Genomic DNA, 27,483 nt, shown 5'->3' on the forward strand with positions numbered 1-27,483 from the left:
TATATTTTGTTCACTGGTCAAAACCTCTTGGTATACCATCCCCAGGGGTGGTTTATTGCTTAAACAATTCTCTGCTTTAGGAACTTTCACATATAGAACAAAGACCTTTCACGGACAAATCAATGGATGGTGAATAAACATCAACCGATTTACTTTATATCTACATGTCTACTGCATTCATCCATCTGTTTGCACAATTACAAGCACTCACACGGGCAGACGCATACGTAAATGTGCATTTTAGAAAACAACACCTGTTCGTGATAGCATCCAAGAAACCAATAGAAACTATAGCCTGTTATTGCACCACGGTGTAAACTTTGATTTGCTAGAAAGGCACTTTCTGTATGACTCTCTGGCACTGCTAAAGTAGAATTCATGTCTTCACAATATTGTTTTGCCTGCCACCAGTTCAGTGCCTTGTCAAGACTGTCACTGAACCAGTACTGCGATGACCCGTATTGAACCCATCCAGTCGAACCTGTAACATAATCAAAGCATATTATACCTTTTATCTCTAAATAAAATGAGCACACACAAATATTCAAAATATTGTTATGACTATTTAATATCTCAGACTATAATGGAGCAGGTCACATCAAACTAGAAAGCGGTACTAAATACTAAAACTGTGCACTTTTAATGGAGGCATAATGTATTTTGTCCACAGAGACGGGGAGTTGGGGGTTTATCCAATGTAAATGGATGACAAGATGTACTGCCCTTTCAAGTATGCATTTTCGGGTGTTGGCCTAAAATGGGGGTTTGAATTTGGGAAGGTTGGTCTAAAGTGGGGGTGTAGATTTGAGGAGGTTGGTTTAAAATAGGGTGTAGATTCGGAGAGATATATTGGTCTAAAATGGGGGTGTAGATTTGTGGCTCCGAGATTGGTCTAGAATGGAAAGTAGATCATTGGGTAGTCTGTTCATCTAGCCTTGATCTTCAATGGTACCTTCTATTTCAAAATTACAACTTGGACTATTTTTTTTTATTGTCATGGTAGTCGAACGATTTTGCTGAGCAAGTGCGAAATTGGTCCTAGTAGGTATGTGTTCATAGTATTCCCAAATTCAGAATAGCTGAGCACAATAGTTATGTTAGTTATACTGGACTACTCACCGTTGGCTGAAACACCGTTTGAAATTAAGCAAACCATCAACATCGATATCATCCTTAGATTCAAGTTGTCATTGCACACCATGATGATATATTCCGTATCAGCCCTGAAATCAAGAAACGTCTAATGGTCATATCGTATAAAATGAGCATTCACATCAATCATGGTGTGGTGGACCTTGGCAGTCAAGACCCCCCCCCCCCCAATAACATTTCTTGATGGAAGTTCGGCATCCAGAACATATAGGAATAAAGAGTTGACTGCGATTGATGCGACCACACCGATCGCTATGATCGAAGATCTTAGAGAGGTACAATGAATTATTAAAATGACTTATCTGACAATACAACTAATGATGTTGAAAAAAATAAATTTTATTGGTCGCAGACATTTGTGACATAAATTTCATTTCAATTGATTTCTTTGAGAAGCATTTTTAGACTGAGACTGACATATTGCAGTATTGGTATACTTATTAAAAATACTATATGGCATAACATTAAGAATCTTGAAGGGTGAAATGATGTTTCTTGTATGATAACTTCTGTTTATTTGTACTTCGTGCTTCATACACTGTGGGCATTGCCATCATTATATATGACAATGTAAGTTAGTGAGACTAAGTTTGCTTTATGTTGTAGTCGCAGTAGTCCTACTTGGTGAAGCCTGTCCACTCCAATATATGCGCCTGGGAGTGTGTGTGTCGGGGGTGGTGGTGCATCTCACACAAATACAATGGCATGTAAATTAAATCCTTTTATACTAGTATCTGCTACTGTTATTGGCATACATTGTTTTATAAATCACAAGGATTCGGTAAAATGGAACGGGTGAACAAAGAGACAGAAGGTCTGAAAGGCCCTAGGTACCATTAGATTAAATGTTAATAGAAAAACTTAGAGAAGGACTACAGTTGCTATCAGGAAAGAACGAAGTGCTGAATGGCGCCAATCACGCTCCCAGCTCCACATCTTACTAATACTACTACAACATCCCACCACTGCCACCCGTGCATGTACAGTACAATCAGTCTGAGAACAGTTCGATCAGATCGCTGCTGACGACCGTGAACTGAATAAATTGTTAGCTAGTGTGAGGAGTAGGTCTAACAAGATTGAATGGGGAAGAGTGTGGTAAGATATTGAGGATAATTATTATTTTATTACCCTTTGTCACAGCTTCATGGGAAAAAGAAATGTTTTACATCCTTGGGTAAAGGGAGAACGGAAAATAGCAAAGCTAGTCCAGTCAGTCTCCTAGGACACTGGCAGTGCAACATTTGTACAATTGAATTATTTTTAGTTTTACTGAGGGCAGTGTACTTCTAAGTTCAAGAGATAAACTATTCCAAAATACAGTACCAGAATAGGAAATTGTAAATTTTCCCATTTCTGTGGTACAGTGGAGATGTTGGCCTCCATCCTAACATTGTCAAAAGTGTGTCCATCTAATCTTTGTTAGTTCTGGTAGTTCTGGGCTACAGCTCTGCTAATTAGATCCAAACACATGAATTAATATGCCACGCCTGTTCACTGTGCTGTAAGATACTAGTACATCATTAGCTGGTCATATCTCCTAGCCATTGTATCAACAGCTTGTCACTGTGGTGGTAAGAGTACTAGACTAGTGGGAAACAACGAATGCCTTTATAATTATCATCGAGTATTATCATTGATAAATAATAACAATGTTAGTTTTTTTTATGATAGTGCTTTCCCACACTGTGCTCAAAGCGCTTTACAATTTTAACGCCTGTCACGGATCCGTAGCGACAACATGTTTTTTTTTTTGCTATCTTCTTCATATCTTTTTTTTGGGGGGGGGACATACATAATCCATTGCAGTCACTGTAAATGCATATAATTAAAGTATTCATAAAACAACATATGCCATACCAGATCCCGAATTATAGATCTGGGTTGACCCTCAGACCACCACTCAAACAATATTGTTTGGTGGTCTGAGGCTGACCGGAGCATAATCGTCTTTCACATCTTGCCCAAATAGCGACTGGGTTCGGATGATTCTCCAAAATGAATTTAAAACAGTGATGCATACCGATGCATAAGACGGGAACTGAAGGGGTCATCTCGTCAGTTCCAAACAATATACAATGTACTGTACATTTCAGCGATTCCCAGGAAGATGACAATTACACATGCCTGATGTTCAGGTCATGCCAGGAAATAATTATTCGCTCAAAATTCTATAAACTGGAGGCAGCTTAATACAAAATTGCAAACAAGTACGTGCATTGATAAGATCTTGCCTTATTCTTGGTGCGTATATCAGGTTTGTCATTGTCTTGTATAGCAAAGTTGTTTTATTTGAATCTATCAGACTAGTGTACATATACAAGGTATTACCGCATAGAAATGTCTCAGTGATGCGCTATTAATATGTACTCAACTGATACATTTAAATCGTCACAAATATTTGACCAGACAGTTTCCAGATAAAGAAATTTACAAATTAAACGGCACCTTTTTTAAAGGCATACGGGCGATATTCTCCAATGATTGTCGAGTAGGGTAGTCCATGGAGTATTCAGAAATTTGCCAACAGCTTGTACAAAGTATTTACTTTTAACTCAGCAAAGAAACGGTCTAAGAGGAGTCAGTGGATAAACTCATTGCCGGGAGGAAATAATGAGGGCAAATATTTCTGTCATATTGGTCCAAGAAAATGGAAATTTTGATTTCTTTGCATTTCGAAAATTTGAATGAAAAAAATAACATGAATACTAGTACTTGGAAGTCGAAAATATATCAACGGTCTTTCTGGGATTTACGATTTGCGGTTTACAAATGCAAGTGATATGATATTTCATTTTTTTCAAAATAATACACATATATATCCATAGCAGTCGAGTGTGGATTCGTTCCTGTACTGTCGTTGTTACTTCTTCTCTCGATGTTGTGCTGTAGTTATTGCAAGTCTGAGTGTAGTTGGTGTTGCTAATGCACCCATTCCACCTGTGGTTGTAGCGACGAACAGTCGCCGATGCCGTTGTTGTGTCACAGATCAATATTTGAATAATATTATTTAGTATTTCGGCAATTTGGCCCCCTTGTCTAAAATATATGAAATTCACTTCACACTAGATAACCCTGGCTCTTATCGGTTGACAGTCGAGAAAACTAGGAATTGACTTCGTGTGATCAATTGATTGTAAAAATAATCTCATTGCCTTGTCACAGAATAGTTTACTGAGTGGCTTAGTGTTTACGATAAGTTAGAATTTCGCTAACGATCTCAATTATCATTGATGACTTCATCCTTTACCTACATCCAATCAGATAGAAGATATTATGACATCATTATTTAATGATATAATATAATAGAAATGTAAAATACTTTCTTTAAAGACTAAGCAAGAGTTTGACAATAAAGGCTAGTAGAAAGAGATAAGAAATAACCATCTCGTTCGGAGAGGTAACTGACGAACCATAAATATATCTGTTAAGCTATTCATGTGTGCTCGTGTGATCCGGTACACGAATAACTTTGAATGTGGTTGGTAATTAGCTGAACATTCTATAAAAGTTGACTTTCAAGTGGAGGACAAAACGAAGATAAAATACTCATGTTGTGTATAGCATGAGGTTGGTCGAGTAAATTGTATTTCAGTGTGTTTGTTTGTTTGTTTGTTAGCTTTTATTGTGTATGTATCCTTGTTTATGTAATTTAACTGAATGCCATAATTGAAAATGGACTGAACATTTTAAACGTCGGGAATACAACCACGAAAATGACTGTGCCATGTGTGACACGCGATCGAAATCATCACCGTAACGGAAAATGCTGACACGAACTTTAAAGAATGTATTCATTTTGTATATTTATCTCATATGTATGTTCTTTGAAAGTGTAGCTTATATTTTGATATCTGGTGAGAATATATTTCATTCATCCATGCTTTCAACACGGCGAAGGAAAAAAAGACAAGAGAAACTTTTGAACTAGGGAGGAACGAAGCTGAATTTCTCGAAGAATGTTCGCGTTTACCGGGAGCCTATAGTGGACACATGAATACGGTACATTGAGCACTTATTGGCGACTGTAGTGTAAAACTTATGTTAAAAATGACATTGAAAATATGTTAATATATTATGCAGAAATCTCTATAGTTAAATTACCTCCTATGTATAAAAGTAATAGTTGAACTCACCTGCAGTTAGCAATCCAGAATCAGTCGTCCGGACAACCCAGTGTGAATAATATAGAAATCAATGACAGCCCGTTTTTAATAGTACATTAATAGGTCAAAGGACAGCGACATAAATGAAAACATCTCTTGAAAGTATATTGTGGTTTTCTATGAGGCATTATAGATATTCTGTGAAGTGTTTTTAACTTTGTGAATTGGAATAGTACCTCGAGGTATATGTATCTGTTCAAAACATGTTTTTTTGGTCTTTAATTAATGGAATACAGGGTTAGTAGGTATGCCAGCCTTTTAGGCTGTTTAAAGTGCTTATGGTATATTCCGTTTAATTTGCCATGCCTCGAGTCCGGTATGTCTGATGAAATGGAATATACTGCAAGTGCAGTAAAGAAGCTAGAGACCTTCAAAGGCATCTGTTCAAAATATATTGTAAAATATATTGTATTCACAATTCAATGGACCACATGTCTGAGTTTGTTTGTTTTTATTTTGAGAGAGAGAGAGAGAGAGAGAGAGAGAGAGAGAGAGAGAGAGAGAGAGAGAGAGAGAGTGTGTGTGTTTAGATTTAGAGATTTAGATTTAGAGAGTGAGAGTCAATACACATACATACATACATACATACATACATACATACATACATACATACACACACACATACATGCATATATATACATTCTTTTGTGTGTGTGTGTGTGTGTGTGTGTGTGTGTGTGTGTGTGCCACCTCTTTCATATGAGAAATGCTGAAAGCAGGACAATGGTCACAATTATTAGAAGAATATATACTAGTATACCTTGATACTGTGTCTTTTTATTGACTTTTCAGTAAATTCAGTTCTTAGTCTGACTTAAAAATGTACATATGCATGTATATATACATAAACGCATTATTGATATAAAGTAATACACTATTCTGCAACTTGTATCTTTGTCTTCTTTCAACAGACACTTACCGTCTTGGTTTTTCCCACCTTTTTCAGATTCTCTTTGAACCATTGCAATCTTGGTACAATGTTACTTTCAACCATTGCAACTTTGATTCAATGTTACTTTGAGCTTCATTTCAAATTGTCTGTACATTGTTCTAAGGTTGCATTGTTGTCCTCTGTTTCAATGTAAAAATATTTTGCAAAGGCATAAGTTGGCACCAAAAGACAATAGCACATTTACAGTTGGTTGTGAAGATTTTTTCTTGTATACAGATAATCTTTCCACAGACAGTAAAAAACTTGTTTCCACGGTTTCATAAATGACAACATGATGATGGCTGTCATTCAATGCTATTTTCACTCATTTATGACAGGTCCTGTCAGATTAGTGTCACAGTCAGTCTCCATATACATAGCTGAAACAGGTCCTGTCAGATTAACAAGACAGCTTCTTAACTCAGTTGGAACAGGTTCTGTCAGATTACAAGACAGTCTGATATTCTACATATCCATTTTAGATGGTAGATTCAAACTCTTGTACGTTTCAGTCAGCAATTTCCGATACTCCTCTCCTCTTGTAAGGGATCTTTTGATACATTCTTGTAACTGGGAGGAGGATAAAGGGCTGCCACCTGTTGACAACATATAGATAACGTCAGATCAAAAAAATCAACAATATTATATATTGTATGACATGGGAATATTACATATCAACATAAATTAAATGTTAGATGCCATGCTACATAAAATAAACTGTTAAACATATGCAAATCTTCACCCATGTGATGTCAAACAGGACATATCAAAAAACTGAAACACATGCAAATCTTCACCCATATGATGTCAAACAGGACATATCAAAAAACTAAAACACATGCAAATCTTCACCCATGTGATGTCAAACAGGACATATCAAAAAACTGAAACACATGCAAATCTTCACCCATGTGATGTCAAACAGGACATATCAAAACACTGAAACACATGCAAATCTTCACCCATGTGATGTCAAACAGGACATATCAAAAAACTGAAACACATGCAAATCTTCACCCATGTAATGTCAAACAGGACATATCAAAAAACTGAAACACATGCAAATCTTCACCCATGTGATGTCAAACAGGACATATCAAAAAACTAAAACACATGCAAATCTTCACCCATGTGATGTCAAACAGGACATACCAAAAACCCAAAACACATGCAAATCTTCACCCATGTGATGTCAAACAGGACATATCAAAAAACTGAAACACATGCAAATCTTCACCCATGTGATGTCAAACGGGACAGGTCAAAAACCCAAAACACATGCAAATCTTCACCTGTGTGATGTCAAACAGGACATATCACACCCCGACTCACCCCTGTTCTATCAAACTTTTTTCCAGCTCAACTGTTCTGAATGACTTGCTCCTGCCATTCTATGCTATGATCACATTTTTGTATTTAAACTATGCACTTCCAAAACTGGTCAATGCATGACTTTACTTTATGTACATCATTGGCATGAGTATGATATACACAGGTACTGTAATTTGTATTTAATTAGATTGTCAAAATGTCGATGATTGATGTGTAGCAGTCGAAGGCTTACTTCCATCGAGTTTGAGCTTGGAAGTGCCAAATCCCAGAATGTGATGAGTGTAAATGACAAACAAATGTCAAATTCAGACAAGTTTTACTTCTATTTTATAAGTAAATGTGATATTACATCACAAAGCCACGTCTGCTCATTTTGACTGAGAAACCACCGTACATTCTGACTCATCGGACGGTCATAGCAAAAGCTTGACCTCTTGACAGGTGATGAATGAAAGTCACATGATTACAGAATTTGCATAACCATTGGATGCAATTTTTTATACATGGAGAATAATAAAGTTCAATGAAACATTACAGTATTTGTAAAATTTGATTAAAAGTTGCAGCAAAATATATGAATTATCTTAATTATGTTATAAATATATAATTACACAAAATCAATGTTAGTTTTACATCATAATGCTCCTGGTATGATTCTGTGGACTACAAATACTTGCCTGCACCTCAAATCACAAACATGGTGAAAATGTTTCATACCTGGTTTATGTACACTACAAAGCCTGCCGTTTTCATTGGTTACTATGGTTACAACACCAGTTGCTAGGCACTCTTCTTCATCTGTTGGATCAGCTATTAAAATTTCACTGGAAGTGAAAAATATATATAGACGATAAGGCTGATTCCATCATAAGAAAAGGCTACTATTCTGACAGTTATGAAGTGAATTTTTTTTTTAGAAGACATTTTTTGAAAACCAGTTATCGTTTGTTTTCCTTTTCTCTTTCCCTGTTGATATGTACTGTATGCCTTTGGAAAGTTTCAACTTAATAAAAAAAAGGGCATAAATGATATGCCCTACGTATTATCAGAAAATTGTGCTGGGATTGATTGAATTGGTTATCAGAGATACCTAATATAGGTAAACAAAACTTACTCATCAAAGACTGCAAATGATGTTGCAACTGGTTGTGATCGGAGTTCTAGAGTCTGTTTGGTTTCTGACATAACTTTGGGTGTCTCTGTCTCTTTATCCACTTTGATGACATCCAAACGAACTACAAATGAGAAAACAAATGGCATATCACAATCCTTATATCAATGTACACCAGGATGCAATGCCCTAGTCAAGATTTACAGCAAACGTTACATATGTGTTCAAGTTGGTCATGTTTTTTAATGGTGTTGCATCATGCCAATGCAAATTAAAAATTGACAAGCTTTCATAAAACACATAGCCCCCCCCACCAACTGGTTTGTTGTATGGCAAAATTACTGTACAACTTAAGATTTGACCTTAAAGATGAAGGTTAAGGTCATGTCAATATCTGAATAGAATATGTCCCTCTAACAATGTGGGTGTACACACTTAAATGGTGTCTCTCTATATAAAATATCTAAAAGTTATTGAACAATTTAGTATTTGACCTTGAAGATGAAGGTCAAGGTCAGCACTTTAGTGTCAAGTTTAATGCTTAACTCTATAAATACGGTGCAAACACATCAATGGTGTTCTAGACACACATTTCATAAGTTATTGCACATGTACATGGTGATCTTGAAGATGGTGGTCAAGATCAAAGGTCACGGTACATTACAAAAGCCTACTTTTGATAAAATGGGAGTAGACATTGATTTGAGTCTCTGTGTATTGAATTCCATGTTATTGTAGGAAGAGAGTTGGCTATTTGACCTTGAAAATGTTTGTCAAAGCTTAAGCCTAACATTGATAATGAAGGTGTAGACCCTTAATTTTTGTCTGCATGTATCAAATTTCTGGAGATATGAGACAAAATGTGGAAATCACAAAATATGGCTACAGTTGGCCATAAATGTTAAAGTTGTATAATTAAGGGACATGCATATGTCCATATGTTATGTTATCTTTGCACCAAGTTTGGTTGAAATTAGCCGATGTATGTCAGAGGGTGCAAGGATGGACAAATGGATGCATGGACACACATATGCATGGACGGACGGAATCCCAATTTTAAGGCCCGACCTCCGGACATTGGGCTAGAAAAATCACTGGTTGAATGTCAATCATGTCACCAAATTAAAAACAATGTAAGAATCAAAATAACATATTGAATTTAGGTTACTGTCACTCTCACCTATGGTACAGAACTTACACAATAGAAGTTGAAGACAAAAACCAAAAAGTCAAGGGAATGGATCTTACATGAATATGAGTAGAACTAATAAAGAACATATAAATATGACTGGTGACTAGTTCCTATTGAAACAGGGATTATCCTAAGCTCAGGTTCAAATGCCACTAAAACTCACCATTCCTGAGGGCAGCTAGTAATGACATTAGACATGCATCAACCACATTGCCATCATAGTCTAAACACATCATGTCACAATACAGAACCCATACAATCTGAAAAAAAGTACATGAAGAGTGTTATTATGGGGGCCATATATAGTTAAAGGTGGACCTGTTATTATGGGGGCCATTTATGGTTACAGGTGGACCTGTTATTATGGGGGCCATATATAATTAAAGGTGGACCTGTTATTATGGGGGCCATATATGGTTACAGGTGGACCTGTTATTATGGGGGGCATATATGGTTACAGGTGGACCTGTTATTATGGGGGCCATTTATGGTTACAGGTGGACCTGTTATTATGGGGGCCATATATGGTTACAGGTGGACCTGTTATTATGGGGGCCATATATGGTTACAGGTGGACCTGTTATTATGGGGGGCATATATGGTTACAGGTGGACCTGTTATTATGGGGGGCATATATGGTTACAGGTGGACCTGTTATTATGGGGGCCATATATAATTAAAGGTGGACCTGTTATTATGGGGGCCATATATGGTTACAGGTGGACCTGTTATTATGGGGGCCATATATGGTTAAAGGTGGACCTGTTATTATGGGGGGCATATATGGTTAAAGGTGGACCTGTTACTATGGGGGGGGGGGGGGGGGGGGGGGGGGCATATATGGTTAAAGGTGGACCTGTTATTATGGGGGGGGGGCATATATGGTTAAAGGTAGCCCTGTTTTTATGAGTTTTGCAAAGTTTGTACACTATTTCATTATATACCAGTGCTAACTTGCACAATTGCGACCACAAATTAGTAGCGGTATTTACACTGCAGTGCAATACCCAAAACATTATTGCATACAGCATGCAAATGATATGCAAATGAGGACTAAATCATGATCGCACAATATCATTTTTAAATTAAGTTGCTGTTGCAGATATTCAAACATATGTAATAAGAACAGAACCCCATTCCTTGTGAATCCCAGTGTGGGTACTTGGGGATATTTGCACTGGTACTTGGAGTGTGTTCTGCTGCACTTTGTCTTTGTTTCACTATGCTCGTGAAAGTACAGCAGCAGAGAACACTGCAAGCACTCATGAGAATACCCTGAGTACGCCACACTTGCACTCATGCATCATGGGGCTCTGTCATATTACAAATGCGGTATACTCAAATATAAACTAGCTTTTTTACCTTTCCTTCTAAAACACACAGGTCTTCAAGATTTATCACTGTTGAGCTGTAAATACATAAATCAATACTTATATAAAGAAACCTTCATAGAAGACACAGACCGGCTCCCCAATATTTTATTCCTGTGTTCCTATTCTTTTTTTAATTTTTGACCCAAAAGATCATGGTCAAAAATCCCATCATATTTTATTCAAAGATATATTCTAGATGCCCACCCACTTGCCTACACGCATGCACACACACACACTGCAGAAACTGCCAAGTTCTGTATTACCTCAAGACAAAAACTAAAAGAAATTTTCCAAACGTAAATCCACAAAGGGTCTGCAATTAGCAGAAATAACCAGATTTTGAAAAGGAACTCTGAGTCTGAAGGTCAAAGTCAAAGTCTCAAAAGAAAGCTTGCATGTGACAATATGGGGTAAACACTTGAATGGAATCTCTATGCAAGAAATTCTTTTGAGCTATGTGTTAAATATTGATTTTTAACCACAAGTATGGCTGCTATTTGGTCAAATTTGCATGTTGCAAAACAAAGTGACATGTATATCCATGTCCCATACAGTATGTCCCCTTTGTGCCAAATTTGAAAGAAATTGGCCATTGCACATAAGAGATATGGATGTGTATGGAATGAGCCCATTGTTTTTAATAGCCCCATTCAAGTACTGCCAAAATGGGAGCTCAGTGAAAATTTCCATCATATTTTATTCAAAGATATACTCTAGATGCCCACCCACTTGCCTGCATGCATGCATGCACGCACGCACGCACGCACGCACGCACACACACACACACACACACACACACACACACACACACACACTGCAGAGAGCTATACAGGACCTCATATTCAGGTACTTCAATAAATGAGTGACTTACTTCTTGATAACATCATTGACAAACTGACTGACAACCTGTGCCTGCTCACTAGGTGGTCCTGGTCTGAATCTTGGTGAACACAGTGGAGGTAAGTCTACATTGGGAACTAACAAATAACAAATACATATTTGTACTTAGCAATTATGAAGCAAGTTGATAACTTGATAATTATAAGTCTAGTGGGTTATAGTTTTTAATACTTGACCATTTAACAGCAATATTTCTATCAACCCTCCTCAGCAAACAGAAATTTTGTCACTAAATGTTATAAATCACACACAAATTTTAAATCACCTCAAAAATTACAGTGAATATTCCATTTTTTTTCTTAATATTGTAAATTTCTGATGGCATAATCCAAGAAATCTGTACGATGTAACAGATGAACACTTATCTACCTATGTATCCCTTCTTTGGCTCTTCTGTTCTTGGTACTGCTAATTCCTACAAGAGTGGTTAATCAGATACATCAATTACTGAGAAATATATGTGGTGTGAATTGCTCATTTCTACAACACCATTCAAAAATCAACAGTGCAACATTTCCGCACTGCATATACTGTAAACTTGGAAATTTTTGCTAAAGACTTATTTTGAATTGCTCAGTAAGCTTGAGCAAGCCTATGTAGTGTAGTGTAGTGTAGTGTAGTGTAGTGTAGTGTAGCATGTAGTGTAGTGTAGTGTAGTGTAGTGTAGTGTAGTGTAGTGTAGCATGTAGTGTAGTGTAGTGTAGTGTAGCATGTAGTGTAGTGTAGTGTAGTGTAGTGTAGTGTAGTGTAGTGTAGTGTAGCATGTAGTGTAGTGTAGTGTAGTGTAGTGTAGTGTAGTGTAGTGTAGCATGTAGTGTAGTGTAGTGTAGTGTAGTGTAGCATGTAGTGTAGTGTAGTGTACTGTAGTGTAGTTTAGTGTAGTGTAGTGTAGTGTAGCGTAGCATAGTGCAGTGTAGTGTGTTAGACTTACAATTTATATAAATCAATTTTCAATTTTGACCAAGGAATAAATAGAGGTATATTAAACTTACAGCTTTTATACCACAAACAACTGTAGTATTTCCTAGTTTCACAAGAGCTGAACCCTGTGCAGTTCCTATAGAGCCTGGTATGGAGAGATAAATACAGAACAACTATGAAGACTGTGCAATGGAAGCAATACTGTTACCTACACATCACAGACAAATCTACTTTCATGGTATGGTTAGCATTCTGTAACATGTCAATTGCCAGCAACAACAGATTTGTAAAGAATTATGTTTTAATTAAAGTAACAAGAGTTTTATTATTTGGAAGACATTTACTTCTGGCTCTATTAAATTTGCCATTGATCAATTCATTGTTTTCAGGCTTTGAAAGAACAGACAATGAATGCTGAATGATACTTTCAAGGTGATGCCCTGCAAGATATGTGGCAATAGTAGTCAACAACATTATAAATATAGGAACTATAAATCAAGAAGATCTAACCAACACTGAAGCATCTCTGTGTCAAAAAAATCATAACATTTTACAACATACATGTATGATTACCAAAAGAATGAGCCACTCTGGGTGTTATTGTTATTGTATTTACATACCTATGTTTAAAATTGTACTCCTAATTTCACCAAGTTCTCTTCCATCTGGACGAACATCTTCTTTCTGCAATGAATAAATATGTGATGAGATGAGACACTCTTATAATTTATGAAACTAATAACAATCTCTCTGGAAATTTGTCGTCATTTCTTCTCGTCCATGTTCTTCAATAGTCATATACACAACTTACAAGACAATGTAGTAAATGTTCCCACCATCAACTCGTGATCAATAGAACTATGAACAGGTCTTTGACTAGTTCGCTGCTGCTTGCAGACGCAGCAAGTCGGGACTCGATTCAGACAATGTCCCTCGCCTTCCTTCGCCTGAGAGCTGGCCGAACACAGTTGCAAACTGGACTGTACAGTGTACATACTAAATACTTGGAGTAGTTATACTGTACATAATATGATCATGAGCCTAAAAAGTTTGCTACTCACCAAAAATTGTCGATAATACTCCACGGGCTGCGCTGTCCTGCAATGTACAATAAAATACAAATTAACCGTTAACGCGTATAAATACAACATCAATTACAATAGTATAGGGATATAAACATTCGTAAACTAAAACACACGTGTCTTACTTGAAATCAGTCGCCATTTTTAGAGGTCAATAGTGCTAATGACACAACGAAATGTTTGATTGGCTAGTTTATCGAGTGGCTAACTTGGGAACGAATCAACTACAACGTTGTAAAATGTAAAGTTATTGAATTAAGTTATTGTTCTCCCCTGCGCAAGCGCTCTGTATTTCCCTTCAAATCGCTTCCGGTTTCAAGATGGTCACCTTACTACAGCTGTTATATGCTGCGATTGTGCTGGTTTTTGTGCTAATATTATTGGTAAGTTGACTGCGAAGTCCTCAACGCTGAAAAGCACGTGTTCCATGTTTCTTTTGAACACTGAAAGTTGTCTATTTTATACCCGAATATCATATGCATAATTACAACTTACAAGTAGTTGGCAACCCCTGTTGAAAACATTCATGATTGAGTGGTTCAAAAAAGTAATACAAAACACAAGATCCACCTTGCTAAAGATATGTCTTTCACATTGTTTGTGATTAACATGTGGTAAAATATTGCATTGTGGAATTGACAAATTTCTGTCACACAGCATCGACAGATAAAATCACTGTAGAGTCAGATCATAAATTTGATCAGCTGATTTCCACGTTGCTATTCCCGTGAACTTTGACCTGTCGCAAAAGAAGTGTAAACAAGTGGAAGATATATAAAAACATGTTCGAGCTTGATGGTAAAAATGCCTAAAAGTCTGTTTTACTAGTTTTCAGCGTCTGCCACCCCCTCTCATGTAAAATGCAGTCACATCACTCTCATCTTTCAAACAATATGTTGATTCCAAAGTTATTGCATCAGATTATAGTTTTTTTGAGGATGCACTTTAGCCTCAGAAATACACTCCTGTATATTACATTATGTATTTTGTATGCCTTATTGAAAAAAACCACCTGATCTTATTTCATCGTAAGTACAAAATCAGACAGTAAACCAGAGTAGTAAACCGCTAGTCAATCCTCAGATCTCACAGAGTTCAATGGTAGGTCATCTGTGATGCATACCTCCATTGTATGCAAATTTTTTTTCTTTGGGTAAGCACTAAAACACAGGAGAGTGTCTGAAGTTGAACAATTATTTTATTGGTAAATTCAGTATTTGCAAACTTCAGCTTATTTTGAAGCAATATTCATTTTGTGTTGTGTATACAAGAGAATACAACCACAGCTGGAATTTTACTTCTACACTTGTATAAAGTCAGATTTAGTGCAGGAACTGTTTCAGCTGCAATTTCCTATTTCTTCTCATTGGGTATTTTTCTGGTAATATTACATTTATCAAACAACAACAAATATTGATGAACATGTCAAAGTTGATCATAGCATTTGGTGTTTTGTGTTCAAGCCATGTAAATACACTGCATTATTGACTTCTTTGTCTTTACCTGATAGTGACAACAAAGGCTGACAATATATCAATGAATACATAATTCCACAATTTAGATATTATATACTAGTATGTGTGTGTTTCTGTACGTACGTACATACATACATACATACATACCTACCTACCTACCTACCTACCTACCTACCTACCTACCTACCTACCTACCTACCTACCTACCTACCTACATACATAATGGTGCAGACAGACAGACAGGCAGGCTGGCAGATATGCATGCATACATGTATATATATAAACATTTAATACCTACCTACCAACCAACCAATGTACTGTTCTAACATCAAACATAGACAAATAAACTTTGAAATGACCGATTGTTTTTCTGTGACTTTCTTTCTTTCCTGTCTCTAGGGGTTGATGTTTGTGTATAATACAACTGATCCAGTGCCATATGTACATATACATGAAAGTGAAAAATATTTCAAAGACCCTACACAGGGAAACAAAAAATCAACGTTTGCTAGGATACGAGACCCAGCTTCAAAGAATTTATCAATTATAGTACCTTCGTATAATGAAGAAGAAAGATGTAAGTTTTACCTAGTATTGTATTACAGAGATATTGTCCACTCATTGAAAAGAAGTGGAAGAGTAACATAATAGTGAACTTGCGATCCAGACTGAGCATGCTAAGATGCAAAGGACTATGGGATTATCTGTGGTTATCGTAATATCTTATCTGGAGCTACCGATGAAATAAACCTCACACACTGGTCATGCTAAATATGAATTGATCATTCGTGTTTATGAACAATATAACAATATTGTTTACAATACTAATTACTAAATAATAGTATTTATTCACATTTCCCATGATGCAACATTCAACATGGCGGGTTTGCAAGTTCCCTTTTGTATTCCTTATATTTAGTAATTTGAATGCTACTTCAGAACTGCCATAATGAAATGAATGGTTTTTAGATAAAATATATTAAATGGATTTAGTAACATAATTTGTTAGCATATTCAGTACACTTTGCTACCAAAAGGAAAAGTGACCAACTTTGTGTGTAATATTGATACACTCAGTTCTCCACGTGAAAAACCACATGGCATCTATATGGTAACAGTACTCTGACTCATATGAATAGAAGCATGTTGCATAGTACATGTATTGGTAGATTAGTTTATTGAATCCCCCCCCCTCCCAATAGAATGTATATGATTGTCTTGTTAACATTTGATGTGTTTTCTTGTAAAATTTATTTATTTTCCATCATGAAGTTCTTCCTTTTCTTTCAGTACCTGTGATGTTAGATCAAGCTTTAGAATTTTTAGAAGCTAGATTGGTAAGTATATCTCTATTTTCTATTGTGTCTGATATCTGCAGCACCAAAGTTTCAAATAAGTTGAGTGTTATATATCATATTCATTGCGACTTCACAATTGCCAAGTACAGTGGTTAGAATTGTCATAAACGAAAAGACAATTTTATGGTCCCCCCGACCAATCACTGCCCTGCTATTTGTTGTTTCCATTTGTAGCATCAGAGATGTGTATAATTTCACAAAACTCTTAAATTCTGTAGATATACAATTTTAAATGTGAAATGTTTACTTTTATATTCCTACAATACAGAAGAAAAATGGTTCCAATACATATGAAATTATAGTCGTTGATGATGGTAGTAGAGACAGAACATCAGAGGTAAGACTACATTCTGATTTCTTGTTGTTGCAGCACTGGTCTATCATCATGGTCGAGTATGATCTAAATAGCCGCCACACAATGGTATAGCGACCTCTATAGTATTAGTATACAAATTCTTTTGTTTTATTCTAAAAAATATTACTCCAGTTGTTTCCTTTTTGCCCTTTCATTACTGTTCCCACTATTGTTCAAATCTATGCTCTCATTTTCCTAATGATTGAACATCTTTCTGATCTAGGTGGCATTAGAATACTCTAAAAAGTATGGAACCGACAAAGTGAGAGTATTAACCCTTGAAAAGAATCGGGGCAAGGGTGGCGCAGTTCGAGTAGGAATGTTCAGTTCAAGAGGAGAATATCTTATATTTGCTGATGCAGATGGTGCTACAGAGTTTCCTGATTTTGACAAGTTAGAAACTGCAATGAAGCAAATAAACACCAAAGATGTGAGTATTATAATACATATGTACCAGAGATTATTTGCACCCATGCCACACAGTCTTTGATTTATTCCTTCATTAAATACTGTAAACCTGGAGATTTTCACTAAAGATTTAATTCACTTTTGTTGCTGGAAAACAAAAAAACACAAAAACTATTGACTATTAAAACTGTACTCTTTTACAGGAACAAAATATACCAATCTGGTAATTAGTGAAAATTAGTCTTTGAGAACTAGCTGAAGACTGTAACATGATAAAATTTTCTAGCGGCAGAAATGTCTAGGTTTACAATATCTCTTATAAGTATACGTATCCCTACAAATAAATCTCGTTTTAGAATTTACTTATGATGACAATCTGTGTTGTGTATGTAAATATAAATGACGTAATATTCCTTGTTATCCTGTCTACAGCATAAAATGGCAATTGTGTGTGGCTCAAGAGCTCATTTGCAGAATGAAGCTGTTGCCAAGGTAACTAAGCATGTCTACATTATTAACCTACAGACAGATCAAATTTTGTAATATCCATATTCATAGAGTTTTCCCCATGACACAACTGCAATACCAAAGTTATGGATAATTTAAGAGACACTCATGTTATTATTTCAAATTTTATTTCAGGACTATCAAATTATTTACAAATTTCATATATTCACCAATTCAGTTGAGTTCAAACTTCTTGAAAAGGTCCACTACAGGTGCAAAACTAGTAAAAAATTCAAGCCATTTTTTCAACTATAATTTTGAAGATTCAGTGCATGATCAGAAGTCAATGATTTGAATCTCAACACTAGAGGGCGTACTTCATTGCTGCCAAATCTTTATCATGACATACGATTCTCAATGATATCATTACCATAAATAAATATCATTGCTTGCCTTCAAACCATGTACTTGTGGAAAAAAAAGTTTAAAAAGTAAAGCAACAGTTCTTCAGATATGCAATAGCTGTAGTTGAAATATTTACTTCTGTATAATTTTGTCTGACATGGCCATATTTCTCTATTTTCAGCGTTCGTTGTTCCGTACATTCCTGATGTATGGCTTCCATTTCTTGGTCTGGTTTCTCTGTGTGAGAGGAATCCAGGATACACAGGTGAGTGAAAACTCCAAAATAGATTTTGTTCAGAAATTCCTCTATTGATTCTGTCGCCCCCCCCCCCCCCCCAAATTTGGAAGTCCATAATTAATTGGTCTCATTTAAGTTGTAAATCATTTCTTTTGATTCAGATACAGTTTTGACAGTTGTGTTTATCTGTTTGTTTGTTTCTTGAAATGAAAATATCTGCATAATTGTATATCTGCGCACAGAGTAATCAATATCTTGTTCTGCTACATTGACAGTGATCATGTGATTAGTATCTGGCCAATCATATTGAAGTTAAAAAACTCTAGAACCATATTGTGAAATACACTCTTGAAGCATAAGGGAGGATAGAATTTGAATGCAATTAAATAGTAGTATTTCCCAAATGAGGAATATACATGTAACAATATTTATATTCTGTACAATATTTTGTTTACAGTGTGGTTTCAAACTGTTTACACGTGAAGCAGCTCTCAGACTATTCTACAACCTACATATTAACAGATGGTGAGTGATTACATCTCCTTTCTACACTTTGATACATCAACCCGGTGTCATTGTAATACTTTGTAAGATGAGGTCAAATAATTAGAAACCACTAAGTTTGTGTTTTGTCAATAGCAATGAAATTCAAGGGACTTAAATATTTAACCTCAACTCAGACATTTCTTTTAGTTGTGTGAGACTTCACCGAGAAGCTTGTCTGGAAAGAGGAGTCTTATTGTGTATAATACTCCCTCTAGTGTTGAAATTCAACCCATTTCTTTGTAATTCTCTAAAATATGGTGTAAAGTCATTGCATGCCTTGTTATAGTGTATCACTCAATAATGTCTGTCTGTCTGTCTGTGTCTGTGTGTGTGTCTGTGTGTGTGTCTGTGTGTGCCTGTGTCTGTATGTGTCTGTTTATGTGTGTGTGTCTATATGTGTGTGTGTGTGTGTGTGTGTGTGTGTGTGTGTGTGTGTGTGTGTGTGTGTGTGTGTGAGAGAGAGAGAGAGAGAGAGAGAGAGAGAGAGAGAGAGAGAGAGAGAGAGATATCAAAATCTGTATGATTTCTTTCCAAGTAAAAGCAGATAGCATATGATGCCAGCCCCAGGTATTGTGTACTTTGCATTAAGTTTCTCTTCTTCAAGATAAATTTTGTTGTGCACTTTGTACATTATTTATAATGTGCCAGAAGCAGTAAGAATACCACATTAATATTCTAAGTGATATTACTTTGTAGCCCTGTGAAGGGGAGTTATGGTGTATGTTCGTCTGTCTATCCATAATATGTCATTTCTCTGGCATTCAATATCCAATTTCATTCAAACTTGGAACAAGGGTGACATATCATATGGGACATATGGACATCATTTGCTTCATGACAAATGCAGATTTGACCAAATGGCAGTCATATTTGTAGTTAAAAATCATGATTTACTCCATAAATCCAAAATGTAATACATATAAACTCCATTCAAGTGTCTACCACATCACCTTTTTACTGGATGGCAGTCAAATATGCTGTAAAAATCAATAATTTGTGTAACAGCTCAGGAACCATTTAAAACAGTGACTTCATTCAAGTGTCAAATCCTGTCTTGTCAGAGGCAATATTTTTTTAGAACCTTGACCATTCCTATGACGTTGATGGTCAGTTACCAAAATCAAAACATTTCTCAGTGATCAATTTCTTTCAAATCTCATCCAAAGGTGATACAAAATAAAAGACACACAATGTTTGTACCACTCCCTACTCAGTGTGGCAATATTTGGTGTGAAAATCCACTGTTTGTACTGTAGTGCATGCAACGAGTAATATTTAACACTTTACTTGAAATGTAGTGAAAAACAAGAAAATAATATTAAAAATCCGGAAGATAGTTTTAAAAAAGCTGTTTATCCCTCCTGGCCCCTCTGCAAATACAAAGTGTGTATCCATAATATTCTAATCCATCTGTTGTTTTGTAATACAACATATCAGTTGTGTTACATATCCATTAAGGGTCAGCAGTTCTACCACATGCCTTTATAAGTTGCGTGAAATATTCCCATCCAGTAGACAAGTTTTCAGAAAACTGGAAAGACCAAACCTAAATACTTTGCGTCTCAGAAAAATAAATAAGCAAGATACTTAGAACAAACTGAAAAAAAATAGCTAGAGGGGTGAATGATGAGTATAAATTATTCAGACTCAACTTCTTTTATCTCAACAGGAATTAGATATAAAGTACTTTTAAAATGATAAGACAAAATGTATCCTCAAGACATTGTATGATGTATCTGATATATTGAAATTTGATAGTTGTAAGTTTTATCACAGTATAGTCAACAAATGATATTGTCATGTTTTCAACTTTGTAATAAGTTATGTAGTTTTAATTCCACTGAGTACATGCACAATAATGGCCCAAAGAATATTATATTGATCAGGATCTTACAGGCTGATTTCAGTTTAAGAGTAGGAAAATTTATGAAACACGAAAAAAATTTAACATTGAATCACTTTTCCTGTATCATATCCTCATTGGTAACACACATATCCTGGGACACATAGAGAACATGGATATATATATATATATATATATATTCCACATTTAAAGGAAGTGATCAAGTTTGTCTGTGTGCTAGCGTTAGAGGTGATATTGTGGCTGTTAGATTATGCAAATAATATGCAAATATATGTTGTACATGGTAGATTCGAAGTGAAGTTGTTGGTCATCATTACCACTCGGTAAGACATGGAAATGCAGTCTTTCAAGATAATGGTGTATTTAAGCCATGAATATGGGAATTCATACCATGTTTGTTTTATGCCGCCAAAAGTGATTTTTGCTCAACAGCCATGATGTAAAAACACTGTGTTGTGAATAAGCTTGCCACCCTTATGGGAATGCTACATTTTCACTATTTATGAAATTATAGTGAAAATGATACCTTGTATATTAATATTTAATCCCATTATTATTCATATATGGCATATTTGGCAATGTTGAGATTTTTGTTTGTTTGTTTGTTTGTTAGTTTTTCATAAACATCTAATTAATCCTGAGGCCCTGTCCTCTAGTTATTCTTATAGACTCCACCCTGGTTATCAGGTGTATTGTCGTATTTGTCTTTTATCAGTGTTCTCTTTCCTGTAAGACTTATTTATTTAAGCACTAGATGTATCATGTCTTTGTGAACTTTCACCTTTTGCACATCACTTTTTGCACAGCAAGGAATTACTAGAATCAGCAGATATCCGAACTTTTCAGATGCATATACAACAAAATTGCCCTGGACTACCGATGTCCCGCCTTTGGCTTTGTTGTAGGTCTGAATAGAAAGATATGCACCATGTCACAGTTACATGCACCATAACATTTAATAGGTCATTTATCCTATTTTAGATACAAACAATTATCCTGTTCAAGATAAATAAAACTAGGCATGCACATCCATAGCATAGAAATTCAAGAAATTTTGATTTATTCAAAATAAAAACATTTGAACAAAAATGAAAAACCTACATTCTGCCTGTATCACTGATAATCTTGTAGTACATGTACTTCCATATTGTTCAACCAGACATGTAGAAAATAAGCTTTGTGACCTTTTGAAAAATAACATCAAAGTTTGAATATTTTCAATGATATTTGAAAGATTTTTATTGAAATAAACTTCTTTCTAAAATTTCAATCCAAAATAAATGTGACATGTGTCAAAAATTAGTAAAAAACAAGAATTTGTATAAGATATTTTGGCAGGAACTGAATTACATTATGTCTTGTATGATATGAAATACGATTATCCCCCAAAGCAGTAGTCTGCCTGTCACTTCATGTCAAAATACAGATTATAGATTTTATGACAAGACAGGCATATGTAGTTCAACAAAAGGACTTCACTGCACCCTTACGTCTGATATTTACTATATTTAGTCATGTTTTTCTCTTATTTGTTTATTCATTTTTGATACAAAGTCAAGAAAAGACCATCAATTTTTTGTTGAGTAACAATTATTTATATAATTTGATTTAATATCTTTAAAATACATGAAATGTCGTAGCTTTGTTATTGAAATGAGTAGCAGGGTGAACAAAGAAAACTATGTCAGTCTACTTTTAGTACACTGGAAAAGTTCTACCGTTTCACATCAATCATCAATCATGAAAGTCTTTGATAGAATAAATTGAAAAATGAAATGTTAAAAATTCAAATTTTCCAACCATGTCTTGGTATAATAGCAGGTGAAAATCTACAAAAGTTCCCCCACCCATTTTACCCCCCCCCCCCCCCCCAATTCCAATCATACAATAATCAAAATCCAAGTGATAATAACTATATTTTGAAGGGGAAAAATTTTCATAATTCTTTTGTTTTTGATAAATATTGAAAGTAGATGTTTGCTTGTCCAGATAAAGGTTAAAAAGAAAGGCTTTTTATAAGTTTTTTCCAGATGTCAAATTATTCAAAGATTAATGACAATTAAATGAGAAAAGTTTGATACAGGTGAAAGTGGCATTATAAAGTATTAAAACCTAATACCATACTAGTTACAGCCGCAGTTCTAAGCCAGCAATTGTTGGTATAACTGTGTCCATCTGGTTCTCTGCATTCAGTGTACATACTAATGAATTAATCCTACCTTGCAGACAAAAAACATTAACATTTCATGGCCCTACATGTAGAAAAGTTTCTAGTGTGTTTTGATCTTTCTGTTTCCTTTCAGGGCATTTGATGTAGAGCTTTTATATATAGCTCAGAGATTACACATTCCCATTGCTGAAGTAGCCGTCAATTGGACGGAGATCGATGGTAAGATGGGTTTTTACTTCTAAGGCCGTGTGCTTATATTAAAATCAAAGAAACAACATGACAGCTGAGACTTCCCCAAACGCTCTATAAGAAATGAATTAGAATCTAACAAGGGAAGTTTTCCATCATACTCATAAATGATGTAGACACCCATTATAAACAGTCCATGAATTACCAAAGTATGGATTTCCTTCTCATCACAGCCATAACATGTGCTAATGTCTCAAACCCTGTAAATAATTTGTTGTCCCATAAGATTTGATTTTCTACCGTAGTATTACAGAAAATATTGACAAGATTGGAGAGATCCAATCAAAAGAAAGTGGCTGAAAATTTGGAAACATTGGCATGTATTATGAGATGTAATGACAAAAATAATCTGTGACAAAGCTCAGTTCCAAGTGGAAGTAGTCAAACATTATACTTGTAATATTTTCTGTACTGAATTTCTGCAAAATGGAAATACAGAGTTGCTTAATTTGTTCCGGGCTCAAAATACGAGAACATATGTTTCTGTAAAAAGTCATTTGCATTCCCTTCATGATATTTATTTTCACAGGTTCCAAAATGGTGCCAGTCTGGAGCTGGTTACAAATGGGCAGAGATTTGATACTGATACGGTTACGATACATTGTTGGTATCTGGAAGATAGACAAAACTATCAAGTCACAATAGAATCTATATAATGGTACAAAATCTGAAATATTTTCGGTAAGCTTTTAGAGAAAAATTTAGAGAAAGGAAGTTTAAATGTATAGTGCCCCCTGGGTATGCACTGTGCACCAATGGTAGCAGCCATATATCTGACACCATGACTCATTTTCAACCAAACCTGGCACAAATGTTAAACATTACTGAGTGCATGTGCAAGTCACCTAATTTTTTACCTTGACCTTTATGACAGGAAGGTGACCTTATTTATCGTGGCATCCTTCAAGTGCTTTCCCCACATTATCAAGAGTAGACTTTCTTAATGAGACCTTGACCTTGACCAACATTGTCAGGGTCAAATAGCCGAAATTTGTCTTTCTACCATAACAAGAGTTAAATACACAGACTCCATTTAAGTGTCTACACCCATGTCATCAAAAGTAAGTTTTCTGTTTATACCTTGACCTTTAACCTTGATGTCTGTCTTTGGGGTAAATAGCAAAATCCGCAATAATTTATCATGTTTTGTATTAAGAGACACCATTCACATGTCAATATCTATGTTTGTCAAAGTAAGCTTCCAAACCGGAAACTAAGTGTTGACCTTGACCTTTGTGTTCAAGGTCAAATAGAAAATTCTTCAATAACTTTGGAAGTTTGGTAACTAGAGATACCATTCAAATGTATCATCTTCAAGGTAGGTCAAATTCCAATTTGCTCAATATCTTTAAATTTGCTCAATAACTTTGAAAATTGTGTTAAAAGATCCAATTTAAATTGTCTAAACTAATATTATGAGAGGTAACCTTTCTTACAAGATACTAGTAATAGGACCATATTTTAGACATAATTAACAGCACAGTACATGTTGTGTTGGGGGCTATGTCTTTGAACACAGAAGACTTGTTGTAACTGAACTTATCTATTAAAAAGGAGTCTAATACCAAGATTCTGAATTTAAGATTACAGAGAAAGACAGCCAGCAATGTTTCTACCTACTTTCTACCTTGTAGTCTTTTCTCTGCACAGTGACATCTGTATAATAACCCTTGTGTGTTGTTTCTCGTCTCTACAGATATCAGGGGTCAAAAGGTCACCACTGCAGGCTTTGAGAAGTCACCAGATAGATGTAAAGTCTTCAAGCAATGTTGCAGTAAAAGATACTCAATATTTTTCTTTCAAAGGATTTTTTTTTCACAAATGTCAAAAATCTTGTTTGCTTCAGTATTTTACAGTATTTTCACAAATTTGAGAATAATGTACAAAAAGATTTATGTTTATTTGATTTTCAAGTGGAAAAGTCCATTTTGATTACATTTCATCTTGGCTGAATCTAAAAAAATGTACAAGGTCATTATAAACACAAAGAATTTTTAGAGGGTAACGAATATTCCATTGAAAATACTAAATTCTAAATGCTGATATTCGCAAGGCATGAACAGAAAGTTTTTGAAATTTAAAGAGGCACAAACTGAGTTTTTTGGGTGCTATTTTTGCTGCATTCACAGTATTGTACTGTATACCGGAAGCATATTTATCCATTGCTTTCACAAATCTGGTATTAAGATATAACTTATAAATAATCCAATGATGTAATTTATCATAGATACTAAAAATTGTTGAGGAAATCTGTACTCATCATGAACTGTTCTAACAATGTCAGAAGACAATTGTAATGTGATAGAAGACATGCATCATTATACTAGAATAGTTTTAATCACTCTTGTGAGGCACAATCTGACAACAGATGTCACTCATGCTATAGGCATGGTAAAATGTGTGTGATGAATGACTTAAAGTCAAAAACCGCTGAGCCAATTTCAGTGAAACTTGGTGGTGATGTTACTTTGGGATTCTAATTGGGAAATTCTACAAATGAAAATGATCATACCTCAGATGTATGATTTGTGTCAAAAAATGTCTTTTTGGTAAAAAAAAGTGTAAACTCAAAATCTACCTAGCCGATTGATCTGAAATTTAATGGGGATGTTCTTGAGGATGTGTAAGTAAAGGTCTGTTCATGACATGTTGATATGCAAACTAGGTCTAAAAATGTGTCTGTTTGGTCAAAAATCTTTAATTCCAAAACAGTCAGTAGATTTGGCTGAAATTTAGTTTTGATGTTTTTAGATGTGTGTAGATGAACAATTGGTTGTGACATTTAGTACAATCCCATCAGTGGTATGCAAATTAGGTCTAAACATTAAATATTGGTCAAAAAACTTTTATCTCAAAAAGTATTTGGTGGATTTGGCTGAAGGTTTGTGGGGATGTTTTTAGAATTGTTATTCTGCAGATTTTGTTCAAGACATATTGACACAACTGGCCCTAGCAACCCTGACCGTACCCTTAACAACAGCCAAATGCCAGTATATTTTGCGAAGATAACATTATTGAATAGGCAAGTGCATAAACATTCAAAAATGTATGCAAATATGCCTAGCAACATGACCACACCCATAGCAACAGTGACATGACGATCTTGTATATTGCATAATTATGACGGGTTAGGCAAGTGGATACACTTTCACAAAATTGACATAGACATCCAGCAACAAAGATACTGTCCATAGTAATAGTAAAATGATGGTGTATATTGCACAGATAACAGTGTACTACAACGTCATTGGTGCTATTTTTATTTCATGTGAATAAAAAGCTTGTAAACTCAGCTTGTGCCACTTTAAGTCAGAATTACACATTTTTTTTATTAGTGTAATAAATGAGCTTTGTTTCTATTTTTGTTGTCACTCTCTAAAAGTCATGTATGTAGTAAACAATTGAAGAAGTACTAAACCATGAAATATGTATATTTTTTTGAATATTTTAATATAATTTTTGGCCATATTTCGTATCCAGAATGAATTCTTTAAAAAGCAAGGAAATTTTCAATGAATACTAAGAATTTAGCTCAGCACAATAATACTGCCTGTGTTATTGTCTCTGTTGAATAGGAAAATGCAATCTGTAGTTAAAAAATTATACATCAACTGCAGAGAGAGGTAAGGACTGTACAAACTGTGAAAAACCACTGGTGTGTTTGCTTATGCATGGTAAGCAGGTATGAGACAAGTTTCAAACTTCAGGCTACAGGAAATGTTTCATATACAACCAATTTTGAATGAAAAGCAAAATCTTTAGTAAAATCTGGAGTTGTTTTAAAGTTGGAGTTGATTTAAGTCATATA

At 35.2% G+C, this 27,483-nt stretch overlaps 2 protein-coding genes across 2 annotated transcripts; one reads left to right on the top strand and one right to left on the bottom strand.

Annotated features, from left to right (window-relative positions):
• Positions 1-6,204: 6,204 nt before the first annotated feature.
• On the bottom strand, positions 6,205-14,302 carry LOC144438493 (exosome complex component RRP43-like). Its single transcript, XM_078127534.1, has 11 exons — positions 14,286-14,302; positions 14,140-14,176; positions 13,699-13,762; positions 13,150-13,223; positions 12,527-12,572; positions 12,129-12,234; positions 11,247-11,292; positions 10,048-10,144; positions 8,696-8,816; positions 8,299-8,405; positions 6,205-6,845 (listed from the first exon to the last, which is right to left on the bottom strand). Exons 1-11 carry the CDS (start codon positions 14,300-14,302, stop codon positions 6,715-6,717), a joined length of 846 nt encoding a protein of 281 aa, XP_077983660.1. The 3' UTR covers positions 6,205-6,714.
• Positions 14,303-14,480: 178 nt separating this feature from the next.
• On the top strand, positions 14,481-26,007 carry LOC144438823 (dolichyl-phosphate beta-glucosyltransferase-like). Its single transcript, XM_078128004.1, has 11 exons — positions 14,481-14,543; positions 16,035-16,212; positions 16,926-16,972; positions 17,262-17,330; positions 17,572-17,778; positions 18,189-18,248; positions 18,790-18,873; positions 19,304-19,371; positions 23,560-23,645; positions 24,205-24,356; positions 25,372-26,007. Exons 1-10 carry the CDS (start codon positions 14,481-14,483, stop codon positions 24,318-24,320), a joined length of 978 nt encoding a protein of 325 aa, XP_077984130.1. The 3' UTR covers positions 24,321-24,356; positions 25,372-26,007.
• Positions 26,008-27,483: the final 1,476 nt, after the last annotated feature.

Source organism: Glandiceps talaboti, chromosome 8 (genome assembly GCF_964340395.1).
Source record: "Glandiceps talaboti chromosome 8, keGlaTala1.1, whole genome shotgun sequence".
Taxonomy (NCBI): Eukaryota; Metazoa; Hemichordata; class Enteropneusta; family Spengelidae; genus Glandiceps; species Glandiceps talaboti.

Excerpts from the sequence above, each read along its gene's own strand:
- LOC144438823 (XM_078128004.1), top strand. The coding sequence starts at position 14,481 with ATGGTCACCTTACTACAGCTGTTATATGCTGCGATTGTGCTGGTTTTT. Across the intron at positions 18,249-18,789 it reads AGAATGAAGCTGTTGCCAAG|CGTTCGTTGTTCCGTACATT; the intron begins GTAACTAAGCAT and ends CTCTATTTTCAG. Across the intron at positions 23,646-24,204 it reads CAATTGGACGGAGATCGATG|GTTCCAAAATGGTGCCAGTC; the intron begins GTAAGATGGGTT and ends TTATTTTCACAG.
- LOC144438493 (XM_078127534.1), bottom strand. Across the intron at positions 13,224-13,698 it reads GAGTACAATTTTAAACATAG|GCTCTATAGGAACTGCACAG; the intron begins GTATGTAAATAC and ends TCTCCATACCAG. Across the intron at positions 12,573-13,149 it reads TTGTTTGTGGTATAAAAGCT|GAATTAGCAGTACCAAGAAC; the intron begins GTAAGTTTAATA and ends CCACTCTTGTAG.